Source organism: Perognathus longimembris, chromosome 7 (assembly GCF_023159225.1).
Source record: "Perognathus longimembris pacificus isolate PPM17 chromosome 7, ASM2315922v1, whole genome shotgun sequence".
NCBI lineage: Eukaryota > Metazoa > Chordata > Mammalia > Rodentia > Heteromyidae > Perognathus > Perognathus longimembris.
This window is the reverse complement of record NC_063167.1, coordinates 2,011,945-2,035,256: the sequence shown is the minus strand read 5'-3', so window position 1 is coordinate 2,035,256 and position 23,312 is coordinate 2,011,945. Positions and strand designations below refer to the sequence as shown.

The 23,312-nt window shown below is 56.5% G+C and overlaps 1 protein-coding gene across 2 annotated transcripts in view; it reads left to right on the top strand.

Moving 5' to 3' along the window:
* LOC125354494 (centrosomal protein of 104 kDa-like) overlaps window positions 1-23,312 on the top strand; it is a 32,763-nt gene that overhangs the window by 3,937 nt on the left and 5,514 nt on the right. Inside the window, exons 2-19 of one of the 2 annotated variants that reach the window (XM_048350119.1) lie at window positions 1,520-1,626; window positions 1,865-1,991; window positions 4,704-4,877; window positions 5,409-5,547; window positions 6,435-6,497; window positions 6,752-6,828; window positions 7,672-7,840; window positions 8,229-8,390; window positions 9,167-9,394; window positions 11,028-11,222; window positions 11,931-12,098; window positions 13,297-13,470; window positions 16,070-16,246; window positions 17,816-18,022; window positions 18,626-18,733; window positions 20,868-20,904; window positions 21,019-21,085; window positions 23,177-23,285. In XM_048350119.1, the coding sequence (XP_048206076.1) occupies window positions 1,617-1,626; window positions 1,865-1,991; window positions 4,704-4,877; window positions 5,409-5,547; window positions 6,435-6,497; window positions 6,752-6,828; window positions 7,672-7,840; window positions 8,229-8,390; window positions 9,167-9,394; window positions 11,028-11,222; window positions 11,931-12,098; window positions 13,297-13,470; window positions 16,070-16,246; window positions 17,816-18,022; window positions 18,626-18,733; window positions 20,868-20,904; window positions 21,019-21,085; window positions 23,177-23,285 (2,391 nt within the window). In that variant the 5' untranslated portion in view covers window positions 1,520-1,616. The remainder of the gene's footprint in view (window positions 1-1,519; window positions 1,627-1,864; window positions 1,992-4,703; window positions 4,878-5,408; window positions 5,548-6,434; window positions 6,498-6,751; window positions 6,829-7,671; window positions 7,841-8,228; window positions 8,391-9,166; window positions 9,395-11,027; window positions 11,223-11,930; window positions 12,099-13,296; window positions 13,471-16,069; window positions 16,247-17,815; window positions 18,023-18,625; window positions 18,734-20,867; window positions 20,905-21,018; window positions 21,086-23,176; window positions 23,286-23,312) is intronic. The other variant, XM_048350120.1, reaches the window with a different exon arrangement.

The following is a 23,312-nucleotide window of genomic DNA, read 5'->3' as shown; positions in this document are numbered from 1 at the left end:
GCCTAGTGATTAAGTTTCAGCCCAGTTTGTCTAACATCCAAACATTTAGTCTATTTGGAATTCATTTTTGTACAACTTGAGAACGATCGTTCTCAGTCTCCTCTATGTGGATATACTTATGCCAACACTATATCGTTTACTGCCAAGTCCTAAGGCTTGAGTTCAGGGCCTGCGCGCTGTCCCTGAGCTTCTTTTGCTGAAGGCTAGCTGTTTAGCACTTGAGCCACAGCTCTACTTCCAGCTTTTTTTGATAGTTTATTGGAGATAAGGGACTTTCCTGCCAGGACTGGCTTCAACTCTCAGACCTCAGCCTCCTGAGTAGCTAGGATTATAGGCATGAGCTGCTGACACCCAGCTCCTAGTGGTATTTAAAATACTTTGAGTCAGTCAATCATCCAGTCTCTGTAGTCATCAAGTTTGCACTTTATGAACCTATCATTTTCACAGAGCAGTCACTGTCACCCAGGTGATCAATTACTGTTTCCCTTAGTGGTTAAAGTACTGTTACCCTAGTGATTGATTCTTGTTACACTAGTGATCAATCACTGTCACCCTAGTGATCAATTCCTGTTACACCACTTGTGAGTAAGTTGCCCTGCCTCTCCTTGTCATTGGTTACTAGTTTACACATTGGCCCTATTAGTTTCCTAACTAAAAAAAAAACCTTTGTTTCTGCCATCACAACGTATCACAAAATGGAACTGGAAGGGTGAAGTCGGGTTGCCAGCGGGGCCTCCCTTTTCTGCAGGCTTGAGAAAAGGTCCCACCCTCCTCCTGGCCTCTGGGGGCTTAAAGAAGCCCTTGGCATTCCTCCTTGGCTCTGGCTTCTGCCTCTGTCACCGTGTGGTATTCTCCATGTTTCTGTGTGTCTGGCTTTTACTCACTTCTTTAGCATGCATGTTTTTGTTGGCACTATTGGTGGGGTTTTTTTTTTTTCTTTTGTCGGTTTTGGGGCTTGAACTTGGCCTGGGCACTGTCCCTGAGCTCTTCAGCTCAAGGCTAGCTTTACCACTTTGAGCCACAGCACCACTTCCAGTTTTCTGGTGGTTAATTGGAGGGAGATAAGTCTCATGGATGTTCCTGCCTAGGCTGGCTTTGAGCTGTGGTCCTTATATCTCAGCCTCCTGAGTAGCTAGGATTACAGGTGTAAGCCATCAGCGCTCAGTGGTTAGATTTTGATTTTTTTATTTTCATTTTTTGCCAGTCCTGGGGTTTGGGACTCAGGACCTGAGCACTGTCCCTGGCTTCTTTTTGCTCAAGGCTAGAACTCTACCTCTTGAGCCACAGCGCCACTTCTGGCTTCTTCTGCTTATGTGGTGCTGAGGAATTGAACCCAGGGCTTCATGCATGCCAGGCAAGCTCTCTACCGCTAAGCCACATTCCCAGCCCTGGTTTTTTTTGTTTGTTTGGCTTTTGTTTTGAGGCAATTCTGGAGAGTAAACCTAGGGCCTCACACATGTGAGTCAAGTGTCTTCCTTCTGAACTACTGAACTGCGCCCCACTCTTCTTCCCTTCCTAGAAGGACACTTGCCATGTTGAATTGGGCCCACCCTTAACACTTCATTTGCACTGGATCACACCCACTAGGACCCTGATTCAAGTAAGGTCACATTCACATGTACCAAGGTAGGGACTGAACATCTTTGGGGACATGAGTCAGCCCACAACACAAGCCTAACTTTTGGACAAGTACTTGGGGAAAATCAAGGTAAGTTCTACTTTAAGTAGGACCAGAGATGTCTGTGAAAAGTGATGGAAAAAAATCTTTGTGAACTACTGTGTACGTTGGATGTGCATGAACTAGCACTTTCAGTGTTAGGTTTATGAATTCCTTTAAAGAAAATGTCCCTGCTCTTATACACAGCCCAAGCGTGCAGAATGCCCCACAAGATTGGATTCGTAGTGGTCAGCTCTTCTGGACACGAAGACGGCTTCAGTGCCCGGGAACTAATGATCCATGCACCCACCGTCAGTGGATGGCGGTCACCAAGGTGAAGCTGGAGTGGGGCGTGTGTGTGAGTGTGTGACAGTGTCACGTGACTTCCTTTGGTCTGTCTCTGCTGTTATTGTAACTTGGATGTCATATGCTACAGGACTGTCAGATTGTGCTTCAGTGTTGTACATCTCAATGGCTTTTTGTTCTTAAAGAAAATTTGAGGGGCTGGGAATATGGCCTAGTGGCAAGAGTGCTTGCCTCATATACATGAAGCCCTGAGTTCGATTCCTCAGCACCACATATATAGAAAAAAACCAGAAGTGGCGCTGTGGCTCAAGTGGTAGAGTGCTAAGCCTTGAGCGCAAAGAAGCCAGGGATGGCACTCGGGCCCTGAGTTCAAGCCCCAGGACTGGCAAAAAAAAAAAAAAAGAAAGAAAGAAAGAAAGAAAGGAAATGGGATGGGCCTATTTCTCTTATAAGATAAGCCCACACTCAAGAGACTGTACAAGATGTGACAGTGCATGCCTATAATCATGGCACTCTGGAGGCATGCCTGCGATCATGGCAACTTAGCACACAGGCATAACCTGTGCTATAAAGCAAGACGCCGCCTCAGAGAGGCCAAAAGAGTAGCTCGTGCCTCCCACATGCAAGGTCCTGGGTTCAAACCCAGCACATAAAGGTCACCCTGCGGCCCTTCCTTCCGCTGAGGTCAGTGCTGGCTGCATTTCTTCAGGGACTGTGTGTTCCTGAAAGGGTCTTACAAAGAACATGGGGATCAAGGCCTTTGTTTGAAATCAGTGACTGATTCCTATCTGAAACAGCACTGGATTGGACAAACACACACACACAGTGTCTACTTCAAGCACCGAGTCCTTTCTCCAACCCTTTTCCCAGCTGCATCTCTACACAACCTTTGCATCTTTGAAAATAGGTTAGGAAAGACCAGCAGTCATGGCCCCAGAAGCAAACATCCCAGAGCCCTCCTCTTAGCGGGCTCTGTTCTGATCTATATCCCTCTAACGTCAGTGTCTGTGCAGAGCTGGTCCTCACCATCCCCATGGCCCGGTCCAGTCCAGAAAGCCCCTTCCCATCCCTTCCTCTGCTCCCCCTACTGGCGGGCACTGAGTGCAGCCACAGCCTGCTGCATACCCAGGCCGTGGTCCCGCGTGGTGAGAGAAGAGGAGGAGGGTGAGAGAAGTGGAGCTTCCCTGTTGCCCTAAGATGAGGCTGGGCCGTGGAGCTTGCTGCGTCGCAGATGCCGGCGTGGAAATGCCGGGTCTCCCGCCCCATGTAGAAGGGCCTGCCTCCGGCACTGCCCCGTGGGGCTCCCTAAGCTGTGGGGCTGAGGAGAGAAGGGAGCCCTGGGCACATTCGAGGCTCGACGGGGACCTGCGAGGGCATCGCGGCCACTTGGGCTGAGAGTGAGGGTGTGTGGACTGAGCGAGATCCAGACCCAGGAGATGGGGTCCTCGGTGTCGGGGAGGCTGTGGTGGCTACAGTGGGGCCCCCCGGAAGGGGCCCGGCAAGGGGCTGCGAACGCCGCTGTGGTGACTGCAGTCACAGTGGCATTTGCTGAGAGGAATGCAGGGTCACCAAAGGGTGGTTTGAAAATGAGGCTGTCCAGGAGGCCCAGAGCGCAGGAAGACGCCACGGAGACCTGGCCACGGGCAGCTCTGGGAGCGCGTCGGGCCTGCTGGGAGAGCCTGGGCAGCCCTCCCTCGTCCACGCGTGTTCCCTGGGCAGCGGTGGGGCGGCTGCTCGGGCCTCTGGAGCAGGTGAGGCCAGGGCCGCCTTGCACAGGGACGCAGCACTGTCCTGAGGAGCCCCACATGCTTCCGTGTGTGCTGTGGGGTGTTCCTCTGTGGGTAGGGCCCCCCACATGCTTCCGTGTGTACTGTGGGGTATTCCTCCATGGGTAGGGCCCCCCACATGCTTCCGTGTGTACTGTGGGGTGTTCCTCCATGGGTAGAAGCCCCCGTATGCTTCCGTGTGTGCTGTGGGGTGTTCCTCCGTGGGTAGAGCCCCCACATGCTTCCATGTGTGCTGTGGGGTGTTCCTCTGTGGGTAGGGCCCCCCACATGCTTCCGTGTGTACTGTGGGGTGTTCCTCCATGGGTAGAAGCCCCCGTATGCTTCAGTGCATGCTGTGGGGTGTTCCTCCGTGGGTAGAAGCCCCCGTATGCTTCAGTGCATGCTGTGGGGTGTTCCTCCATGGGTAGAAGCCCCCGTATGCTTCCGTGCATGCTGTGGGGTGTTCCTCCATGGGTAGAAGCCCCCGTATGCTTCCGTGTGTACTGTGGGGTGTTGCTCCGTGGGTAGGGCCCCCCACATGCTCCCGTGTGTACTGTGGGGTGTTCCTCCGTGGGTAGGGCCCCCCACATGCTGGAGTGTGAGCTTCCCCAGCCCAGGCACACACAGCAAGTGGTCCCAAAATGCTAGCCCAGCCCTGGAAGCAGGCGTTTGCCCGAGTCCCTGCAGGAAGGCCCTGGCCTCTCCCACTCCACTGGCCCAGCCTTGTTAGACTGATTCATTCGGATCAATAATAACTTGAGGCTCCCCTCCAGCATTGGTCTAGTTGCCAAAGCAAGGTTTGTGCTGGGCAGCTGGCAGGTCCCAGCCTCAGCCGTGCCTCTGCAAAGCACCAGAGGCAGGATGCGATCACGGTCCTCTCCTGGCAGCCTCTCCAGCCTGCTCCTGCCTAATCACAGCAGCTGGGAGCTGCAGGCATTGCTCAGGAACACAAGCACGTGTGCATTGACTTACAGGTTCTGCCAGTTTCCACAAGAAATTGTTCTTCAGATGGTAGAGCGGTGTCGAATTCGAAAGCTACAATTACTAGCCCACCAGTACATGATTGCGAGCAAAATCGAGTTCTACATTAGTGAAAGCTTGCCAGAATATTTTGCGCCATACCAAGCTGAGCGATTTCGCAGACTTGGGTAAGAATGGAATTTAAAACTTGGTAATATTGACTGTTAACCTGACCACACTCCCTCAGAGCTCTCAACAGTCCATGGATTCCCGGTCTTGGTCCTCTGTGCCATTCCTAGCACTGTCTCCTATGTCACACCTGCTGGCTACTTTGCGAGTAGAGAGCTTTCCTCGAGAGTATCAGTTAGAGGGTCAGACGTGGTGGCACAAGCCAAGCCTGTAACCCCAGCTACCAGGAGGCAGAGATGGGAGAATTGCACACCACCTGTAGCCCAGGCAGAAGTCCAAGACCCCACCTGAGAAACTGAAAGGAAAAAAAAAGCTGTGGCCTGGCTGAATTGATAGAGTGCTTGCCACTGACGTGTGAAGCCCTGAGTTCTAATCCCACTCTTAAAACACTATAGATGAGAATTTGACTTTGAGGGGTTTTCCTAGGCTTCTCACTCAGGCCTAGCTTTTATTTAAACCAGTCAAGTCCAGTAGGAAAAGCCGCACTTTTGTCTTCAACATATTCTTTGGTGTGTGTTTTTTTGTTTTAGCTACGTCTCTCTCTGTGACAACGAAAAGACAGGTTGCAAAGCCCGGGAACTAAAGTCTGTTTATGTGGATGCAGTCGGGCAATTTCTCAAGCTGATTTTTCATGAAAACTATGTCAACAAATACAACATATATAATCAGGTAAGACTGATGCCCTACACCCGTGCCTCTGTGCCGTCCTCTCACAGCGTTATGAGTTGGGTGTTTTCTCTTGTGTGCGTGTGAAGACTTTGCTACCAAGAGAAGCTTTTGGGGTAACCACTGCTCCTGGCTTCAGCTAGGCTGTCTCCCTGGAGTAGCACTGGGCCTGCAGCCGAACACTGAAGACCAGGACACGGGACTTCAGAGATGCAGGACAGAAAGGGACCTTAAGAACCATATTTCCAGATGTGTGGACAGCCTTGAACAACCAAGCCTAGGGAACATCCAGCCTCGAGCCATGGAAGGCCCTAGAAATCATTTGGTCTATATGATGGGCCAGGCACATGCTTCTGTCCAGCTGCCTGTGGCTGTCTGCTGTGTTGGTAGTTTTGTATGGCCCATGAATGAAGTTACTAATACACAATTAGTAGTATGTGGCAGAAAAAAGGTTCCTCTCCCCTGCTGTCAATGGCTAGAATAGCCAATTGGTTCAGCATGATATTATTTCTCATAATCTTTGTGTCTGTGCTGGTCGTGGGGCTTGAACTTGGGGCCTTGGGCACTATCCCTTTTTGTGCTCAAGGCTAGTGCTCTACCACTTGAGCCACAGCTCCACTTCCAACTTTTTAAATTGAAGATCAGAATATCACGGACTTCCCGTACCAGGCTGGCTTCAAACCATGATCCTCAGATCTCAGCCTCCTGAGTAGTTAGGATAAGAGGCATGAGCCACCAGCACCCAGCACATAATTCATTTTTTAAACTAATAATTCTGTATGTTATCATAACACTGATACGTACATCATCCTTGTGTAGCTCATAATCAGTTATAAAAGGTGTGAGACATCTCAAACAAACATATTTTGTTGATTTTAACTCTTTCTTAGGTTGCTTTGGTTGCGATAAATATCATTGGAGACCCTGCGGATTTTGGTGACAAGAACAATATTGTAAGTTTGGGAGTCACATTCCAAGTCATTTATTTTCATCGCGAAATGTATCATTAACACCATTACAAGGATATGTTTTAAACCTTCCTAAAACTGACTAGTGAATAATTGTCAGATTATTTTAGCGACTGTAAATTCTCTTCTACTCAAGAAGATCACTGAATCTTGCTACAGCTTGCTAGCTAACACTAAAGTTACACTTCTGTGTCGTCCCTTGTGTGTTGAAATTCTAAGCAGATCTTTTGCTCTTACAGACCTCTAGAGAGAAGCTCATTGACCATTATCTTGGGCACAACCCTGAGGACCCAGCCTTGGAAGGAACTTTCTCTGGGTAAGAGCCCTCCCTCCCCTGCTCCGCAGTGGTCAGAATCGCCAGTGACAAGCCCCTTCCGGAGCTCTGGATTTCAGGGTGTCTGGATGCCTGTGGAGGCATCTGCGGCTGATAAGCAAGTGTTGGAGATACCTTGCCAGGTTGTAAAGACTACGACCCCTGGGACTGGTATTCTGCCAACCTGCCCTTTTGCCTTGCAGAGACTGCCTCAGTTCTGGCACTGAGGTGTCTCCGGTCCCTCAGGAACAGGCGGTGAAGCCATCAGCTCTCCTTGGGCACAGGCAGAGTTCAAAGGTCTTAACTGACACAAGTGATCAGTTGGGCAAGATCGTTTTATGGCTACTTTAGAGCTAGATACACGTCACATAAGTTGTTAAGAAGTACTTAAAGAATACAGACTTTTCGTGGTCCTCTGAGTTAGTGTGGTATTGTTATGACGTGGAGCCTGGACTGCCGCCCCCACATCCACGCTGGGGGGGAGGTCTGGCCACCCTTTGTGTTCTTCACTTTCCCCAGCTGTATCTGCCTCAGGTACCACACAGGCCTCTTGCTTCTGCCTCACTTGGCCCAGATCTGCTCTTAGAACACTTGCTACGTGAGTGAATGAATGAATGAAGAGTGAACGAACAAACGAATGCACCCCCAGCTCAGAGGCTCATTGCACAGCAGCTAGGCATCAGGAGCTCGGCACTAGCCGCAGAAAGGCCACCCTCACTTCAAGCCCTGGCCTGAAGGCCACCCGACCCTTCCCGCCAGAGCGGCTGTGGACAGACAGCGCCTTTCCCCAGCGGCGAGCATGGGCCCCTGGGCCCGCCTGCCCTACGTAGTCCTTTCTCCCCTCAGGAGGTCGGACTATATCTCCCCACTCGATGACCTGGCTTTTGACATGTACCAAGACCCTGAAGTCGCCCAGATCATACGCAAGCTGGATGAGAGGAAGCGGGAAGCTGTCCAGAAGGAGCGCTACGATCACGCCAAGAAACTGAAGCAGGCAATCGCTGACTTGCAAAAGGTGCCGCTTCTGAGAAGCCGCCTCCCCCTTTGCCAGGGATAGACCGCAGAGCGCAGGTTCCCGAAAGCCAAGGAGCTAGTGCAGGGCCCGGTCCTGGGTCTCGGTCAGGTGGCGGGGACAGTGAGCATCCCAAAGGGTTCACCACCACCACAGCCCAAAGCCAGGGCCCTCAGCACTTGCTGCAGGGGCTGGCGGGCGGCGGCTTGCCTCAGAGCTCGTGTGAGGGTCCCGGCTTACGGGTGCTGGGACGGCAGCGGGAGACACGGCCCGTCCTACAGCGCTCTCCTGCGTGGCCCTCCCACGTGGACTCACATGTGGCCGCCGCCCCGGCCCTGGCGTGCCACAGGAAACATTACCTTGGAACTCTTGAGCTTGTTCCGTGCCACAGGTTGGCGAGCGCCTGGGGCGGTACGAGGTGGAGAAGCGCTGTGCCGTGGAGAAGGAAGACTACGACCTGGCCAAGGAGAAGAAGCAGCAGATGGCGCGCTACCGCGCCCAGGTGTATGAGCAGCTGGAGCTGCACGGCCTCCTGCAGGGAGGAGAGCCAGAGGTGAGGGCGTGCTGCGGGGCCGGGGGGACGTGGGGGGGGGGAGGACCCAGTGGGAGGCAGATTCTGCTATGATGTGATCATTGAGCATTTACAGTAGAGGAGGAAGGGAACCTGGGTCGGGAGGTCATGGCACTGCCATTTGTCCATGAGCTCCTTGTCCCTCCAGCCCTGGCCTCTTGTGTAAGGTGTGACTTCCGTCCAGAGCTCAGTGCCAGCGGGCATCACGCCAGCTCATGTAGACAGGTGATCAAAACCCAGTGCAGGAAGGAAGCTCAGGCCCCGAGCCCCACCGAGTGGGTGGGGAATGCCGGTTCCCGGGCCTTGCCCAGCCCCTCCATCCCGGCTACTGGCCTCAGGCTGATGGGGTGGCGGTGTGCCTCCACCTGTCCAGCACTCGAAGCAGGAGATGGGCCAGAGCCCTGGCTGAGGCCTGGGAGCCGCCGGGCGGTGACCCCAAGTCCGTTCTTCCTGGGTGGCATGGCACAAAGCCACTTAAGCCACACAGTGCACGCCAGTGCCCGGTTTCCAGCCCAGGCCTGTTTGGGTCCACCCCAAGTGCCTTCTGCCCCATCCTGCTTTTCCCTGGGGGAGAGGGGGTGCGTGTACACACCCACGCTCACACTGGGATCTGGGTGTGCGTAGTGACTCTGTAGCCCCGACCCTAACTGTGGCCAGGGTGACCGCACAGGCCGCTGGCGGGGGGAGCCCCGCCGTACGCGGAGGCTGCGGGCGGGCGGGAGTCCCCTTCCCGAGCAGCACCCCTTCCTCTCCTCCAGATGCGAAGGCCTTGCGCTTTGCCCCTCCAGCCCCTGGCCCACCCCGGCAGCCCCCGCCACCAGAAGCCGGCGCCCTCGCCACCGCAGCCAGCGGAGGTGGGGCCCGAAAACCCGCCTGCAGACCCCGTTCTTCAAGAGCAACTCTCGTCGCACACCCTGGCGACGCCTCGGTGCTTCGCAGCAGACCCATCACCCCCTGCCGCTGGCCCTGTGCCGCCGCGAAACCCTGTAAGTCCCTCCTCCGCAGCCCGCGCGGCACGGGGCTGCACCCCCCGAGGCCTGTGGAGGGCAGGCCCTGCGCCAGGCCCACCCTGGCACTCTAGGATTACTGAACACCAACAAGAGGCCGTGGGCATGGCCGGGGCACGGCCCACATGGTAGAGCACCTGGGCCTCACACGTGCCAGGCCCTGAGTTCCAGGCCCAGTACTGCCTGTGGACTTGGTCAGGTGACAGAAAGCAGGACTTGAAGTAAGGGTTTTGTTGGCTCCTACAACTAGCAGTGTGAACGATCATGTGGGGTTCAGGGCTGGTTTGGTTCAGGAGCTCAGCAGTGTGAGCAGGAAGTGGGTTTCTTCCTAGCGCTCAGCTCCCTTTGGTCCCCGGCACCACAGAGCTAGCATGCTGGCCACTTGTACCATCCGGGGTGAGCGCGTGCCCGTGCTAAGCGGGGGTCCTCAAGCTCGCCCCCCCAGGTGAGCCTCAGCCACACACCTCGCCAGCCTCTAGCGGAGGAGAGATGTGGCAGAGATTTCAGGCACCACATTGGGAGAGAAAGGGCCCCTGCACCCCAGAGCATGTCCACGGGGAGCCACGGCTCCATCCTGGTCCCGCGGTGCCCCTGAGAGGAGCACTGTCACCTCCCCAACACCCCATCTCCGTGAGGCCGGTGACTGGAGTTGAAATGCCCTGCAGAGGTCGCTGTTGAGTCCTCTCAGCGTTGACCATGGAGTCGATGCTGGAACAGGGGCAGAGTTCCACAGGGCGCACGCGCACTGCCATTGCAGCGCGTGCTGGGCAGCTTCAGCACTGCAACCGCACCTCCCCAGGAAGTGGGTCGGATCTCAGCTCATCCCCTGAACTTCCGCTCCGTGCCTGCTGTGTCCCCGTGGGAGCAGGACCCTCCCCATGAGGGCAGGAAGTCCATCTTCTTTGGGGGGTAGGGGGCATCAGCAGCAGTGCCCAGCATAAATTAGTTTCAGTGTTAGCTGGTCTGGTGGGCAAAAAAATGGAATGGGCCTAGGCAGGGGCAGAGAGAGCTTGTTAAATGTCAGCTACCAGAAATATGTCTGTTAAAGTCAAGTTTGGTAGTTAATCCTAGGCAATAAACTAGGAAAACATCATGATCTTGTCAGAAAAAGAAAAGAATAGCCGTCACTTTTATAACCTGTGTGACTGAACTGAAGTGGCTCCTCCTTGGTGGAGCTGTTAACCGGTGGTGTTTATCACGCTGGTCAGCTTTCCCTGGCAGGGAAGCGTGTCTGTAAATCCGTACATTAATCCAACGGTGTATCTTGTAATACATGGCCGGGGGTGGAGGAGGAGGAGAGAAGGAAAGAAGAAGAGGGGAGGGTGGGAGGGAGGGAGGGAGGGAAGCAAGCATTCGAGTCACATGGATTTCTGTTTCACCTAGTTGTGGGTTAGAAAGACCGTATAGTAGAAAGCCTGGCCTAACTTGGTCATTTACGTCCCACTTGCAGTAGAAAGTACTGTGATGATATAATAATCATAAGTAATTTGATGATGCTGCTATTTAAGGAAATGCACCGTTAGGATCCCTCATTTCCCGCAGGAGTGGAAAGCTGTGGGGGAGCCCTGCCCGGCCCCCCAGAGCCTCACCGCTTCCTCTCCTCCCACCGCAGACAGAGACTCTGCCCTATGACGAACGGCCTCTTCCAGCCACTCGCAAGCCTCAGGGGGATGCCTCGGGGGACCCCGAAATTAGTGAGGCAGACTCTCGTGGTGCTCAGAGGGGAGGCACAGTGGAGCCGGAGCCCCTGACAGAAAAGGCCTTGCGAGAAGCCAGCTTCGCCATTGACGTGCTGGGAGAGACCTTGGTAAAGAAGAAAACCCAGGCCCTGGTGCTGGTGGCTCACATCTGTCATCCTAGCTACTCAGGAGGCTGAGACATGAGGATCACGGTTCAAAGCCAGCCTAGGCAGGAAACTCTGTGAGACTCTAATGTGCAATTAACCACCAGAAAACCACAAGTGGTGCTGTGGCTCAAGTGGTAGAGCCCTAGCCTTGAGCTGAAGAGCTCAGGGACAGCACCCAGGCCCGGAGTTCAAGCCCCACAATCGACAAAAAAAAAGAGAACCCAAAGTGTACTCAGATGCACACATATGCACACACACTGGGAAGGGAGGAGGTGGGAGCAGCCAGGCCTTGTTTTAGAATGTTCCTGATGTCCCCGAAGAAGCCCCACTGAAAATAGGAGCTAAAATGTCAGGTCGTGTGGATGAGCATTTATTTAAGACCAAGCTTCATGTTGAAGACCAGCTCCCCTGGAAAATGCCGGCTGCTCCCAAAGTGTCCAAAAGAGGCCCAGCTCTCCCTGGGCCTTGGCTTAGAAATGTCTGCGCCAGTCACATTTTAACGTCCATGTGGTTTCTCTGTTAGGGAAAAGCTGTCTGATACACAGCCTGACACTAGAACAGTCTTCATACAAAAATAAGCCATGTGTCCAGGTTGCGCAGTCCAGGAGATGTTGCATGGGGTGGGGACCATGGTGCCCTGCAGCGAAGGCAGACTCGTGTTTGTGGCAGGTGGCCGGGGCCTATTCCAAGATGTGGTCATGCCGAGAGGACGCGTTGCTCGCTCTGTGTAAAAGGCTGATGGAGCTGCCCGTTGGAACCCCCAAGGAAGATTTAAAGAACACCCTGAGAGCATCCGTCTTCCTCATCCGAAGAGCCATGAAGGACATTGTGATCTCGGTGAGTCCTCCCCGCCCCAGGTCCCAGGGCTCCACAGTGGCCCCGGATGGCTGGGGGGCCGCCTGGTCCCCGCGTAGCCCCCACTGTGTCCCGATGCCATGCAGCCAGAGGTGCAGCTGCCCAGCCCTGCCCCCTGCTGGGCCCGCGGCGGCGTGTGCGGGGGCTCGTGTCCACTTGCACAGCACCTGCAGAGCCCGGGAGCCGCTGATGCTTTCCCCACGTTATCTTCCTTGTTATTATAAAGCTGTGAACAGAGGGGTTACAGTTAGGTTAGTCAGGTAAAGAATGCATTTCTGCTGGGCGCCAGGGGCTCATGCCTGTCATCCTAGCTACTCAGGAGGCTGAGATCTGAGAATCAGTTAGAAGCCAGCCCAGCCAGAAAAGTCCCTGTGACACTCTTATCTCCAATTAACCACTCAAAAACAAGAGTGCTAGCCTTGAGTAAAAGAGCTCAGGGCCCATGCCCAGGCCCCGAGTTCGAGCCCCACACAGACCAAAAAAGGAAAAAAAAAGAATGCATTTCTTCCTGGACACTGTCACCCTTCCCTTGCTTTTTTGTAGCTCTGTGCGCATCTGAGAGTGAGCGTTCAAGCCAGGCTGGCATTAGCATCCAGCGCTCTGTTTCTGCTGTCCTGAGTTTCCCTCCACTCCCTGTGGTCTGGGGCCGCAGAGGAGCGCAGTGCCTTTGCCCGGAGCTTGCGAGCCCACTCCCGGGCCACCCCACGTGGGAAGCAGGCAAGGAGACAGGACAAGGGAAAAGGAAAGGGAAATATGTCCTTCCAGCTCGAGTAGCTGCCCTCGTGCTGGTGAGCAGGGTGAGCTCTCCGCCCGGAATGGTGCTTTGATCGCACGTGGTACCTAGGCACGGGCTGTAGCTGGGTGGCAGCGAACCCACCTGACACATGGGATGAGTCCGTCGGTCCCACCACCAGAGAAGAGTCAGTGCCTCCGCCCACGCGTGGGCTCACGGTGCAGGAGCCCGTGTGTGGACAGCGTGTTCAGCAGCCTCAGGTCACAGCGGTATGCGGCACCCCTCCTGGTAGCAGGAGGAACACAAGGACCGCATGGGTGCGGGAGTCTGTATCTGGGAAGCAGTTTCCAGATTGCCTGCCACGCCAGCCCTTCAGGCTAGATGTCCCGTGGAGTCTGATGTCGCCACTCCAGCCACCGCCCCCGTGTGTTACCCCCTTTCCCGCAGGTCTTTCAGGCGTCCCTGAAGCTGCTGAAGATGATAATCACGCAGTACATTCCCAAGCACAAGCTGAGTAAAGCTGAGACGACACACTGCGTGGAAAGGACACTGCCTGCGCTGCTCGCCAGAACCGGAGACTCCTCGGCCCGCCTCCGTGTCATGGCTTCCAACTTCATTCAGGTGTGACCTTTCCCCCAGCTCTGGCCCTGGGCCCCTCGCGGCCGTCCCCTGGAGCCCCAGGCCCCGGAGCCATCCTCCTGTTCACCCCATGCCAGTGAGAGGAGTTTTGGCTTAGACATAACCTTTAAGTAAAACCAGTGGTTTGGGGTTCACATTTCTTTTATGCAACATGGACTATTTACATTTAAAAAGAAATGAGCAGGCCCATATTTCTAGCTACTCAAGAGGCTGAGATCCAAAGTTCAGGGACAGCGTCCAGGCCAAGTTCAAGCTCCAACACCAACCAAAAAACCCCAAAAACCCACCCATACTAAAACAGAGAATATGAGGATACAAATAAATGTATAACTCTTAATCCAATTTTCATTCGTTGACAAAACATGCCTTCTCCAGGCTGGGTGTTGTGGGAAAAACTGAGTAGATGTGAACAGAGAAGAGATTCTTTAACACAATAAAAATATTTTACTCTCTTTAATTAGCCAGTGTAGGCATTCTTTTTTTTTTTCTTCTAGTCCTGGGGCATGGACTCAGGGCCTAGGCACTGTGCTTGAGCTTCTTTTTCTTTTGCTCAAGGCTAGCACTCTACCAGTTGAGTCACAGCATGACTTCCGGCTTTTTCTGTGTATGTGGTGCTGAGGAATTGAACCCAGGGCTTCATGCGTGCCAGGCAAACACTCTACCACTAAGCCACATTTCCCAGAGATCTAACAAATTCCTTAAAATCCTCCGTAGAATTTTGTGAATGTGCACATCTTTTCAGAGGTAGGAATCTAATAGTTTCCTGTCTCAAAAGGTCATTTCTCTAAAATATGAAGAGCTGCAAATCTCCTATATTTAAAAAAAAAACTTAAAAATTTTAAGTGAAATTAATTAGGAAAATAGTTAACATTAATAGGAAGGTAAAAAATCATATTGAAGTGTCACCGTATTCTCAATAATGTAGTATAAAATTTGGACAGAATGTTAGTTTTCAAGGAAGAAAATTGGAACATACATTGATCGTCATTTATTTTTTTAATTAACATACGAAGGACGTGTTGTTGTTTTTCCTTAAGAGACAACGTGTCACTTTCTTGCCCAGAGTCACCTTGAACTCGTAGACTCCATTGATCTTCCTGCCCCACCCTCTCCAGCAGCTGGAATTACAGGAGTGTGTGACCCTGCCATTGTTCTGTAGTCTGCATCTCAGGTGGCCTTGTAGTGACACGTCACAGGGACTGAGCTCTTGCACGCAAACCTGCCAAATGAGCGGCCACATGTCTACCACTCTTGTTTGTTGCTTAAGAAGTTTGCGGTACATGCTTCTCTGAAGCAGTTTATCTTCTTTGGTCTTTCATATTTGTACAGTCAACTCAGGGGCCCAAACAAAGTTAATTGTGCTGGAAAAATGAGAGATTATTTTAACTTTTTTTTTTTTTTTTTTGCCAGTCCTGGGGCTTGAACTCAGGGCCTGAGCACTGTCCCTGGCTTCTTTTTGCTCAAGGCTAGCACTCCGCCACTTGAGCCACAGCGCCACTTCTGGCTTTTCCTATATATGTGGTGCCGAGGAATCGAACCCAGGGCTTCATGTGTACGAGGCGAGCACTTTACCACTAGGCCATATTCCCAGCCCCGAGAGATTATTTTAGATGACATGATCCATGGAGCTATTAGCCAGTCGTGGTGGCTCCTGCCTGCAATCCCAACACTCCAGAAGCTGAGGAAGAACTGAGAGGGAGAGGCAAGCCTTGGCTACGTGGTGAAACCCTGTCTCCAAAGCAAAGGAAAACATTTCTTCCTATGCTGCAATTCAAGTGCTTCAGTATTTTATAATGTCAACTTTAAAAGGCAGCTTTCCAAAAATATGTTGGTTTCATCATTTAAGATTTTTAAAAATGGAGCTGGGAATATGGCCTAGTGGCAAGAGTGCTCGCCTCCTATACATGAAGCCCTGGGTTCAATTCCCCAGCACCACATAAAACGGCCAGGAATGGCACTGTGGCTCAAGTGGCAGAGTGCTAGCCTTGAGCAAAAAGAAGCCAGGGACAGTGCTCAGGCCCTGAGTCCAAGCCCCTGGACTGGCAAAAAAAGAAAAACAACAACAACAAAAAAGATTTTTAAAAATGTATTATATGTGAAGGTATAATTCCATTCTCTAAGTATTTTACAGATAGCTTTTTTTTTTCAATACCTGGGTTTGAACCCAGACCCTTGTACTTGCTTGAGCCTTGCCTTAGCTCTTTCTGTCTCAGGTCATTTTTCCAGTGGATTTTGTGCTTTCTGCCTAGGCTGGCCTCAGATCATGATGCTCCAGTCTGTGCCTCCTGTGTGGCTCAGGTTAACCTCGCTCATGAAGCTGAGGAGTACTGGAGCTCAACCCTCAAGTTTCCCACTGTTTTCTCGGCAGCCCTCATTAATCTCCCAGTGACCGTGACTTTATTTCTTGTGCATGGGGCTTGTACCATTGAGTAGAAATGTGAGTTTATACATCGGCGGTTTTCCTGTCGTTTAATTCCGATCACTTTTCCCTGTTTTGCATCAGTGTGAAGATTGCGCCACGTGGACCACATTGCTTGTGGCATTTTCAAGTAGAAAGTGACAGGCCCCCTTGGCTTTGCAGGAAATGGCCCTGTTCAAGGAGGTCAGGTGTCTGCAGATCATCCCGCCTGCCTTGGTGCAGCCGCTGAGAGCAAACACTTCCGTTCATCTGGCCATGAGCCAAGTGGACCTGCTGGCCCGGCTGCTGAGGGACCTGGGCACGGAGAACTCGGGCTTCACCGTGGACAACGTGATGAAGGTAAGCCAGCTCCGCGGCGACGCGCCACGTGGCCTGCAGCCCGGGGCACAGCTCATCAGTGTCGGGTGACCATAACCAGGTCTGCCCAATGCCTGAGGGCACCTCGCGTCTTCCGTCCGCCCGCCGTGAGTGGCGTGACGTTTGCACGAATCAGAACGTGGTGCGTGAGGGAGGTAACAGCCACACTGAATAGCCGCATCCTCCGCACAGCCACCTTCCTCTCCAGCCTGGATCACTGCCTTCGGCCCCCAGAGCCCCCCACCCTCGGCTCCTCGCAGGCGAGGCCGTGACACTGCCCTGCTCTGACTGCGCAGGGCCCTGTCCTGTTCACGCCGCCAGTCCTGACTCGAGCTCCGCTCTGTGGACCCTGTCAGAGGTGGCTGGAGACGAGAGCCACCAGTGCCCTGTTGTTGCTGCCGTTTCCGCTGGCCTGACATTATTTACGGTCTTGGTCTCTTGGTGGCTTTGTTTAGCTCCGTGTGACACAGGCCCTCACTGTGTGGTCCCAAGCTGGACTTGAATCACGCCCCTCCTGCCTCATCACTGAGAGCCAGCCTCACAGGGGTGTGCCAGCACGCCTGGCTTGCCATCACCCTCTCCTGCCCCCAAGTTTGAGTCCTTATTTCTCCAGGGCCACACACATTCCTATTTCTGCAGCGGTATCCCCCAGCACCCCACTTCAGACCAGGCGAAGCGTTGGTCCCAGTGAGCTTTGGTGTATGACAATAGACCCTAGGGTGTCGGTGCCTGAACGTTGATGGCGCTCTGTGGCTGTGGCTCCATACCATCGGCAAGGCCGGAGGGCACCGGGCAAAGCAGGACACCAGGCCAGGGAGCCGTAGGACCAAGGACCTGAACTGCCAGGCCCCAGGCTAAGTGAACAGACGAGCTGGGCTCAGACAAGAGCAGGGCAGAGGACGGCGGAGGGTCCGTGAGGCGATCGTCGTGATCTGTGCCCAGGGCATCCCGCGGTGTGGCCCGAGTCTGAAGGGTGCACTGGTGGCAATCGTGGTGTCCGGGTCACGTTCCCCCTGGCCCCACAGTGCCGAGGAAGGAGGAGTCCCTGTGCACAGGGGCCCCGAGGGCAGGAGTGACCGAAGTGACAAGCCGGACGCAGGCCAGGGGGGCTCGAGACGAGGGCAGGGTGGCAGGAGCACCCACAGTGTGGGCACGCACCTGCAGAGGAGGTGGGCTCGCACATCAGCTTCGAGAGAGGGCGGCCCAGGGAGGCTCAGCAGGGGCCAGCCACCCCCGCAGCACTTCAGGACAGTCGTAGCTGACTGAAGGCAGGTGCGTGAGGGCCGCCGTGTCTCCTTGTCGACGTGTCTAGTGTGTGCTGTGATTTTCACTTGAAGTCTGGGAAGCGGTGCTTCCTGATGCGGGGTAGACAGAAGCCGAGGCACACATACGTGTGCAGTGTGTGCGAGGAAATGGCACGGACCTAGGGGACCTGAGCATTTCCTTCCCGAACTTGTGTGGTGCGCCTGTGTGTCTTCTCGTATGCGAAGGAAGTTAGCCTCGTTACCCTGAGCATCAGCGGCCCTCGCGTGGCCTCCAACTCTGTTTCAGTTCGCAGTGAGCACCCTGGAGCACCGAGTGTACGAGGTGCGAGAGATGGCGGTGCGGGTGATTCTGGACGTGTACCGGCAGCACCAGGCCCTCGCCCTGGAGTACCTCCCTCCAGACGACAGCAGCACGCGCCGGAACCTGCTCTACAAGACGATCTTTGAGGGATTCGCCAAAATAGATGGCAGGCTCACAGACGCTGAAATTAGGGTGAGTTCGCCCTTGTGAGAGACGGACGAAGCTAAGAGTGATACTTCCCTTAGTCCAGGACCTGGCTCCTACACTATGAAAGTGGATGCCATTGGGGCAGTGGCTCACGACTGTCAGCGCAGTTACCGAGGAGGCTGAGATCTGCGGATCAGGGTTCAAAGCCAGCCGAGGCAGGAAAATCCAGGAGACTCTGATCTCCAGTTAACTACCAAAAAGCCAGAAGAAGTATAGCTGTGGCACAAGTGCTAGTGTGCCAACCTTGAGCATAAAAGCTAAGCCCTAAATTCAATCCCTAGCACTGGTACCAAAAAGAAAAAAGAATGTTGGTTCCCCAAGTCCTGGCTCTTGCAGTAAGAAAGCTGGTTCTTGGAGTTCTGGTCCTGGCTCTTCTGCCTCTTTCCAGTGAGCCCCTCACACCCCAGTCTGGGAAGACTGACCCATGCTTGGCACCTTTGTCTGCCATTAAGCTTTCATGACATTAACCTGTGCAATTTACTTAATCCTAGTTATATTCTTGTCGCTAAGTATCATAATGTGTCAGAAATAAACCTCGGTGTCTTCTACTGTCAGAAAGCCCTCCTCACAGAAAAATGATCTTGCCAGGCACAGAAAAGAGCCGCTACGGAGGAAGCAGAAAAGCAGAAGAAAGAAGAAATCAAAGCACTGCAGGGGCAGCTGGCGGCCCTGAAGGAAATGGAGGCTGAAGTCCAGGTCGGGAACATGCGCGCATCCTATGACTGTGTGTTTCCACTGCAGTTCACTCTGCTGCTTGGCACAAGTGGTATCTTTGCTGTTCCTGAGTTAGTTTAGGTTGGGAGTTGGACTCAAGTGTCAAATCCAAGGCTGGGAATGTGGCCTAGTGGTAGAGTGCTCGCCTCGTATGCATGAAGCCCTGGGTTCGATTCCTCAGCACCACATACACAGAAAAGGCTGAGAGTGGTGCTACAGTTCAAGAGGTAGAGTGCTAGCCTTGAGCAAAAAGAAGTCAGAGACAGTGCTCAGGCCCTGAGTTCAAGGCCCAGGACTGGCAAAAAAAAGTCAGAAATGCAACGCCTCCAGCTGTGGGGCTTGTAGGAAGTTGCTGCAGGGGGCCAGGGGCCGGTGGCCAGAGGAGGTCGAGGGCAGGGAGGAGACGGGGAAGAAGAGGTAAGGGTTTCTCTGACTGAAGGAAGTCTGGAAATACTCCTAACCTGCAGCCTTCCCCAAAGCCTCCGGCCTGTTGCTTGCAGTGGGACCAGACCATTTGGCTGGATAAAAATGTGTCCTTGACTAAACTGCCCTATGCCTGGGGCTGGAATTAGTACTGAAACCTTAATGTTGTAGTTAAGTTCCTAAGTTGAAAGAAAGTACCCTAAGAAGAAAGTGGTGATCCAGGCACCGGTGGCTCATGGCTATAATGTTAGCTACTCAACAGGCTCGGACCTGAGGACCATAGTTCAAAGCTAGCCCAGGCGGGAAAGCCCATGAGACTCTTAGCTCCAAAAAGCCAAAAGTGAGGGCTGGGGATATAGCCTAGTGCCTGCCTCGGATACACGAGGCCCTAGGTTCGATTCCCCAGCACCACATATACAGAAAACGGCCAGAAGTGGCGCTGTGGCTCAAGTGGCAGAGTGCTAGCCTTGAGCGGGAAGAAGCCAGGGACAGTGCTCAGGCCCTGAGTCCAAGGCCCAGGACTGGCAAAAAAAAAAACAAAAAAACAAAAAGCCAAAAGTGGAGCTGTGACTCAAGTGGCAGAGCGTGAACCTTGAGCAAAGAAGCTGAGATAGCGCTCAGGCCCTGAGTCCAAGCTCCAGGACTGGCACAAAAAAAAAAAGAAAAGAAAAGAAAAAGAACTGTTCACGGGCTCAAGGTTCCGTCTGCAAAGTACACGGGGTTCTTGCTGGCAGCTGCGGCTGCCTGGCTCTGCGCCCTCACGGCATGTGCTAAAGGAGCAGCGGGTGTCAGGCCTTGTTACCTCCTGTGTAGTCCCCTTTCACCCTCGAGCGTGAGCCGCCCGTCCCGTGGACGGCAAAGCTGGAGTGAGGGCTACGTGCAAGCCTTGGCGTGTGTGGCCGCGAGATGCCCCCCCCCCCACTCGCTAAGAATAAGGAGGCAGGACACACGGGCTGTCTCAGGGAAAACTTCTGGGAAATCCGTCCTTTTACTCAGGGGAGGGGGTTTATATGACAGTAATGGCGGCAGGAAGGGGAGGGACTAACTGGATACTAGCGATAGGCTGGTGAACTGTCCATCACAGTGATGTCACAGAACTTCCCCTATGGGCGGTCGTCACATCCCACAGGACCGCCCCCTGGGCCTGGCCCAGCGCCATTTTGACACACACACGTGGCCGAGGCGGAAGGCGGGGCTGTTTTGCTACCTTTTCCAGTTCCAACCCGGAAGGGGGTAGGAGTGGCTAACAGCCACGCAGCCCCAGGGCAGGAGAAAGGGGTGATCTCTCAGGACCTGCCAAGCCGATGCCCCACACAGGGCATTGGCGGGGCACACAGGCAGGCTGGCACGTACGCCTGCGAACACAGCTGCTGGGGAGGAGAGCCACGGCAGCTTCCCGCCAGGGCTGGGAGTCAGGACAGATCAGCAATGGAGCAAGAGGCAGAAAGGGATCCCGAGCCAGGCCTCCTCAGCTGTACTGAAGCCGCAGCCCGGAACCGGCCCTGGGCTGCCCCAGCCCACGTGGGGGTCCTGTACCACAAGTTCTGTGGGTGCCAAACGCTTTTCGCCCCTCAGTGGTCACGACAAGCCTGCGCGGACCTTCAGGGTCCTTCCCTGTGATAGAAACTATCCTGCGTGTTGACTACTGCCGACAGTGCACACTCAGGGTGACGGTGTCTCTGTTCTGTCCCAGGAGAAGGAGAGCGGAGCTGTGACGGCCGGGAGTCAGGGTAGGTGACTGTACTTTGGAATCCGCTTCCGCTCATTCCCAGCACCAACCACCGTGCTGCTAAAGTAAGTGGCTCTGCAAAAGCTTACCCAAACCCTTCTCCTTTCTCTGCCAGACCCTCAGGGGAGAAAAGCAGCCCCACCCGGTGCCCCGGACGCGCCTGATGACCACTACTGGGATAAGTGAGTCAAGCCGGCTCCACCTCCGTGCGAGGGCTGCGGCAGAAAGTCTAAACCTCCGGCATGGGTGGCTCCCCATGGGTCACTGCGCTCACCACCCCGTCAGTGGGCGCCTCACCACGGCCTGAAAACTGGGGACATCACCCTATGCCCACACACAGTTGTCTTGGATCAGAAAGGTCCACCGCCCCCGCCCGCACCCCAGCACGTGTCCCGGGGACCCCCGCCCCCGCCCGCACCCCAGCACGCGTCCCGGGGGCCGCCGCCCCCGCCCCCGCCTGCACCCCAGCACGCGTCCCGGGAGCCGCCGCCCCCGCCCGCACCCCAGCACGTGTCCCGGGGGCCACCGCCCCCGCCCGCACCCCAGCACGTGTCCCGGGGGCCGCCGCCCCCGCCTGCACCCCAGCACGCGTCCCGGGGGCCACCGCCCCCGCCCGCACCCCAGCACGCGTCCCGGGGGCCGCCGCCCCCGCCCGCACCCCAGCACGCGTCCCGGGGGCCACCGCCCCCGCCCGCACCCCAGCACGCGTCCCGGGGGCCGCCGCCCCCGCCCGCACCCCAGCACGCGTCCCGGGGGCCACCGCCCCCCGCCCGCACCTGCACCCCAGCACACGTCCCGGGGGCCGCCGCCCCCCGCCCGCACCCCAGCACGCGCCCCGGGGGCCGCCGCCCCCGCCCGCACCTGCACCCCAGCACACGTCCCGGGGGCCACCGCCCCCGCCCGCACCCCAGCACGTCCCGGGGGCCACCGCCCCCGCCCGCACCCCAGCACGCGTCCCGGGGGCCGCCGCCCCCCGCCCGCACCTGCACCCCAGCACACGTCCCGGGGGCCACCGCCCCCGCCCGCACCCCAGCACGCGTCCCGGGGGCCGCCGCCCCCGCCCGCACCCCAGCACGCGTCCCGGGAGCCGCCGCCCCCGCCCCCGCCTGCACCCCAGCACACGTCCCGGGGGCCGCCGCCCCCGCCCCCGCCTGCACCCCAGCACACGTCCCGGGGGCCGCCGCCCCCCGCCCGCACCCCAGCACGCGTCCCGGGGGCCACCGCCCCCGCCCGCACCCCAGCACACGTCCCGGGGGCCACCGCCCCCGCCCGCACCCCAGCACACGTCCCGGGGGCCGCCGCCCCCGCCCGCACCCCAGCACGCTCCCGGGAGCCGCCGCCCCCGCCCGCACCCCAGCACGCGTCCCGGGGGCCACCGCCCCCGCCCGCACCCCAGCACACGTCCCGGGGGCCGCCGCCCCCCGCCCGCACCCCAGCACGCTCCCGGGAGCCGCCGCCCCCGCCCGCACCCCAGCACGCGTCCCGGGGGCCACCGCCCCCGCCCGCACCCCAGCACGCGTCCCGGGAGCCGCCGCCCCCCGCCCGCACCCCAGCACGCGTCCCGGGGGCCGCCGCCCCCGCCCGCACCCCAGCACGCGTCCCGGGGGCCGCCGCCCCCGCCCGCACCCCAGCACGCGTCCCGGGGGCCGCCGCCCCCGCCCCCGCCTGCACCCCAGCACACGTCCCGGGGGCCGCCGCCCCCGCCCGCACCCCAGCACGCGTCCCGGGGGCCGCCGCCCCCGCCCCCGCCCGCACCCCAGCACGCGTCCCGGGGGCCGCCGCCCCCGCCCGCACCCCAGCACGCGTCCCGGGGGCCGCCGCCCCCGCCCGCACCCCAGCACGCGTCCCGGGGGCCACCGCCCCCGCCCGCACCCCAGCACGCGTCCCGGGGGCCGCTGCCCCCATCACTCCAGCACACGTCCCGGGGGCCACCGCCCCCGTCACTCCAGCACACGTCACTGCCCCACCAACCACAAGTTCTGTGGCAACAAAACGCTTTTCCCCACCCAGTGGCCATGACAAAGGCGCAAGGCCCTTCAGGCCCCTTCCTTCCTCGTGATCTAAACTTCCCACGTGTTGATGACTGCCTTCAAAATGCAGAGCCGGGGAGCCTCAGTTGACGCGCCTCAGCCACCGCGTGGCACTGACGGGGCCCCTCGGCCCTGCCAGCCAGCCTGGGCGGTGCAGGACGGGAGGACACCCCCACCCCTCAGCAAGGTCCGTGTGGGCCGGGACTGGGGCGGCCTGGCAGGAACCCCTGTGCTCTCTCGCAGCCTGTGCATCTTCTGTGGGGAGCGGAGCGAGTCCTTCACGGAGGAAGGCCTGGACCTGCACTACTGGAAGCACTGCCTCATGCTCACGAGATGCGGCCACTGCCGGCAGGTGAGGCCCGCGGGAGTGCAGCAGAGG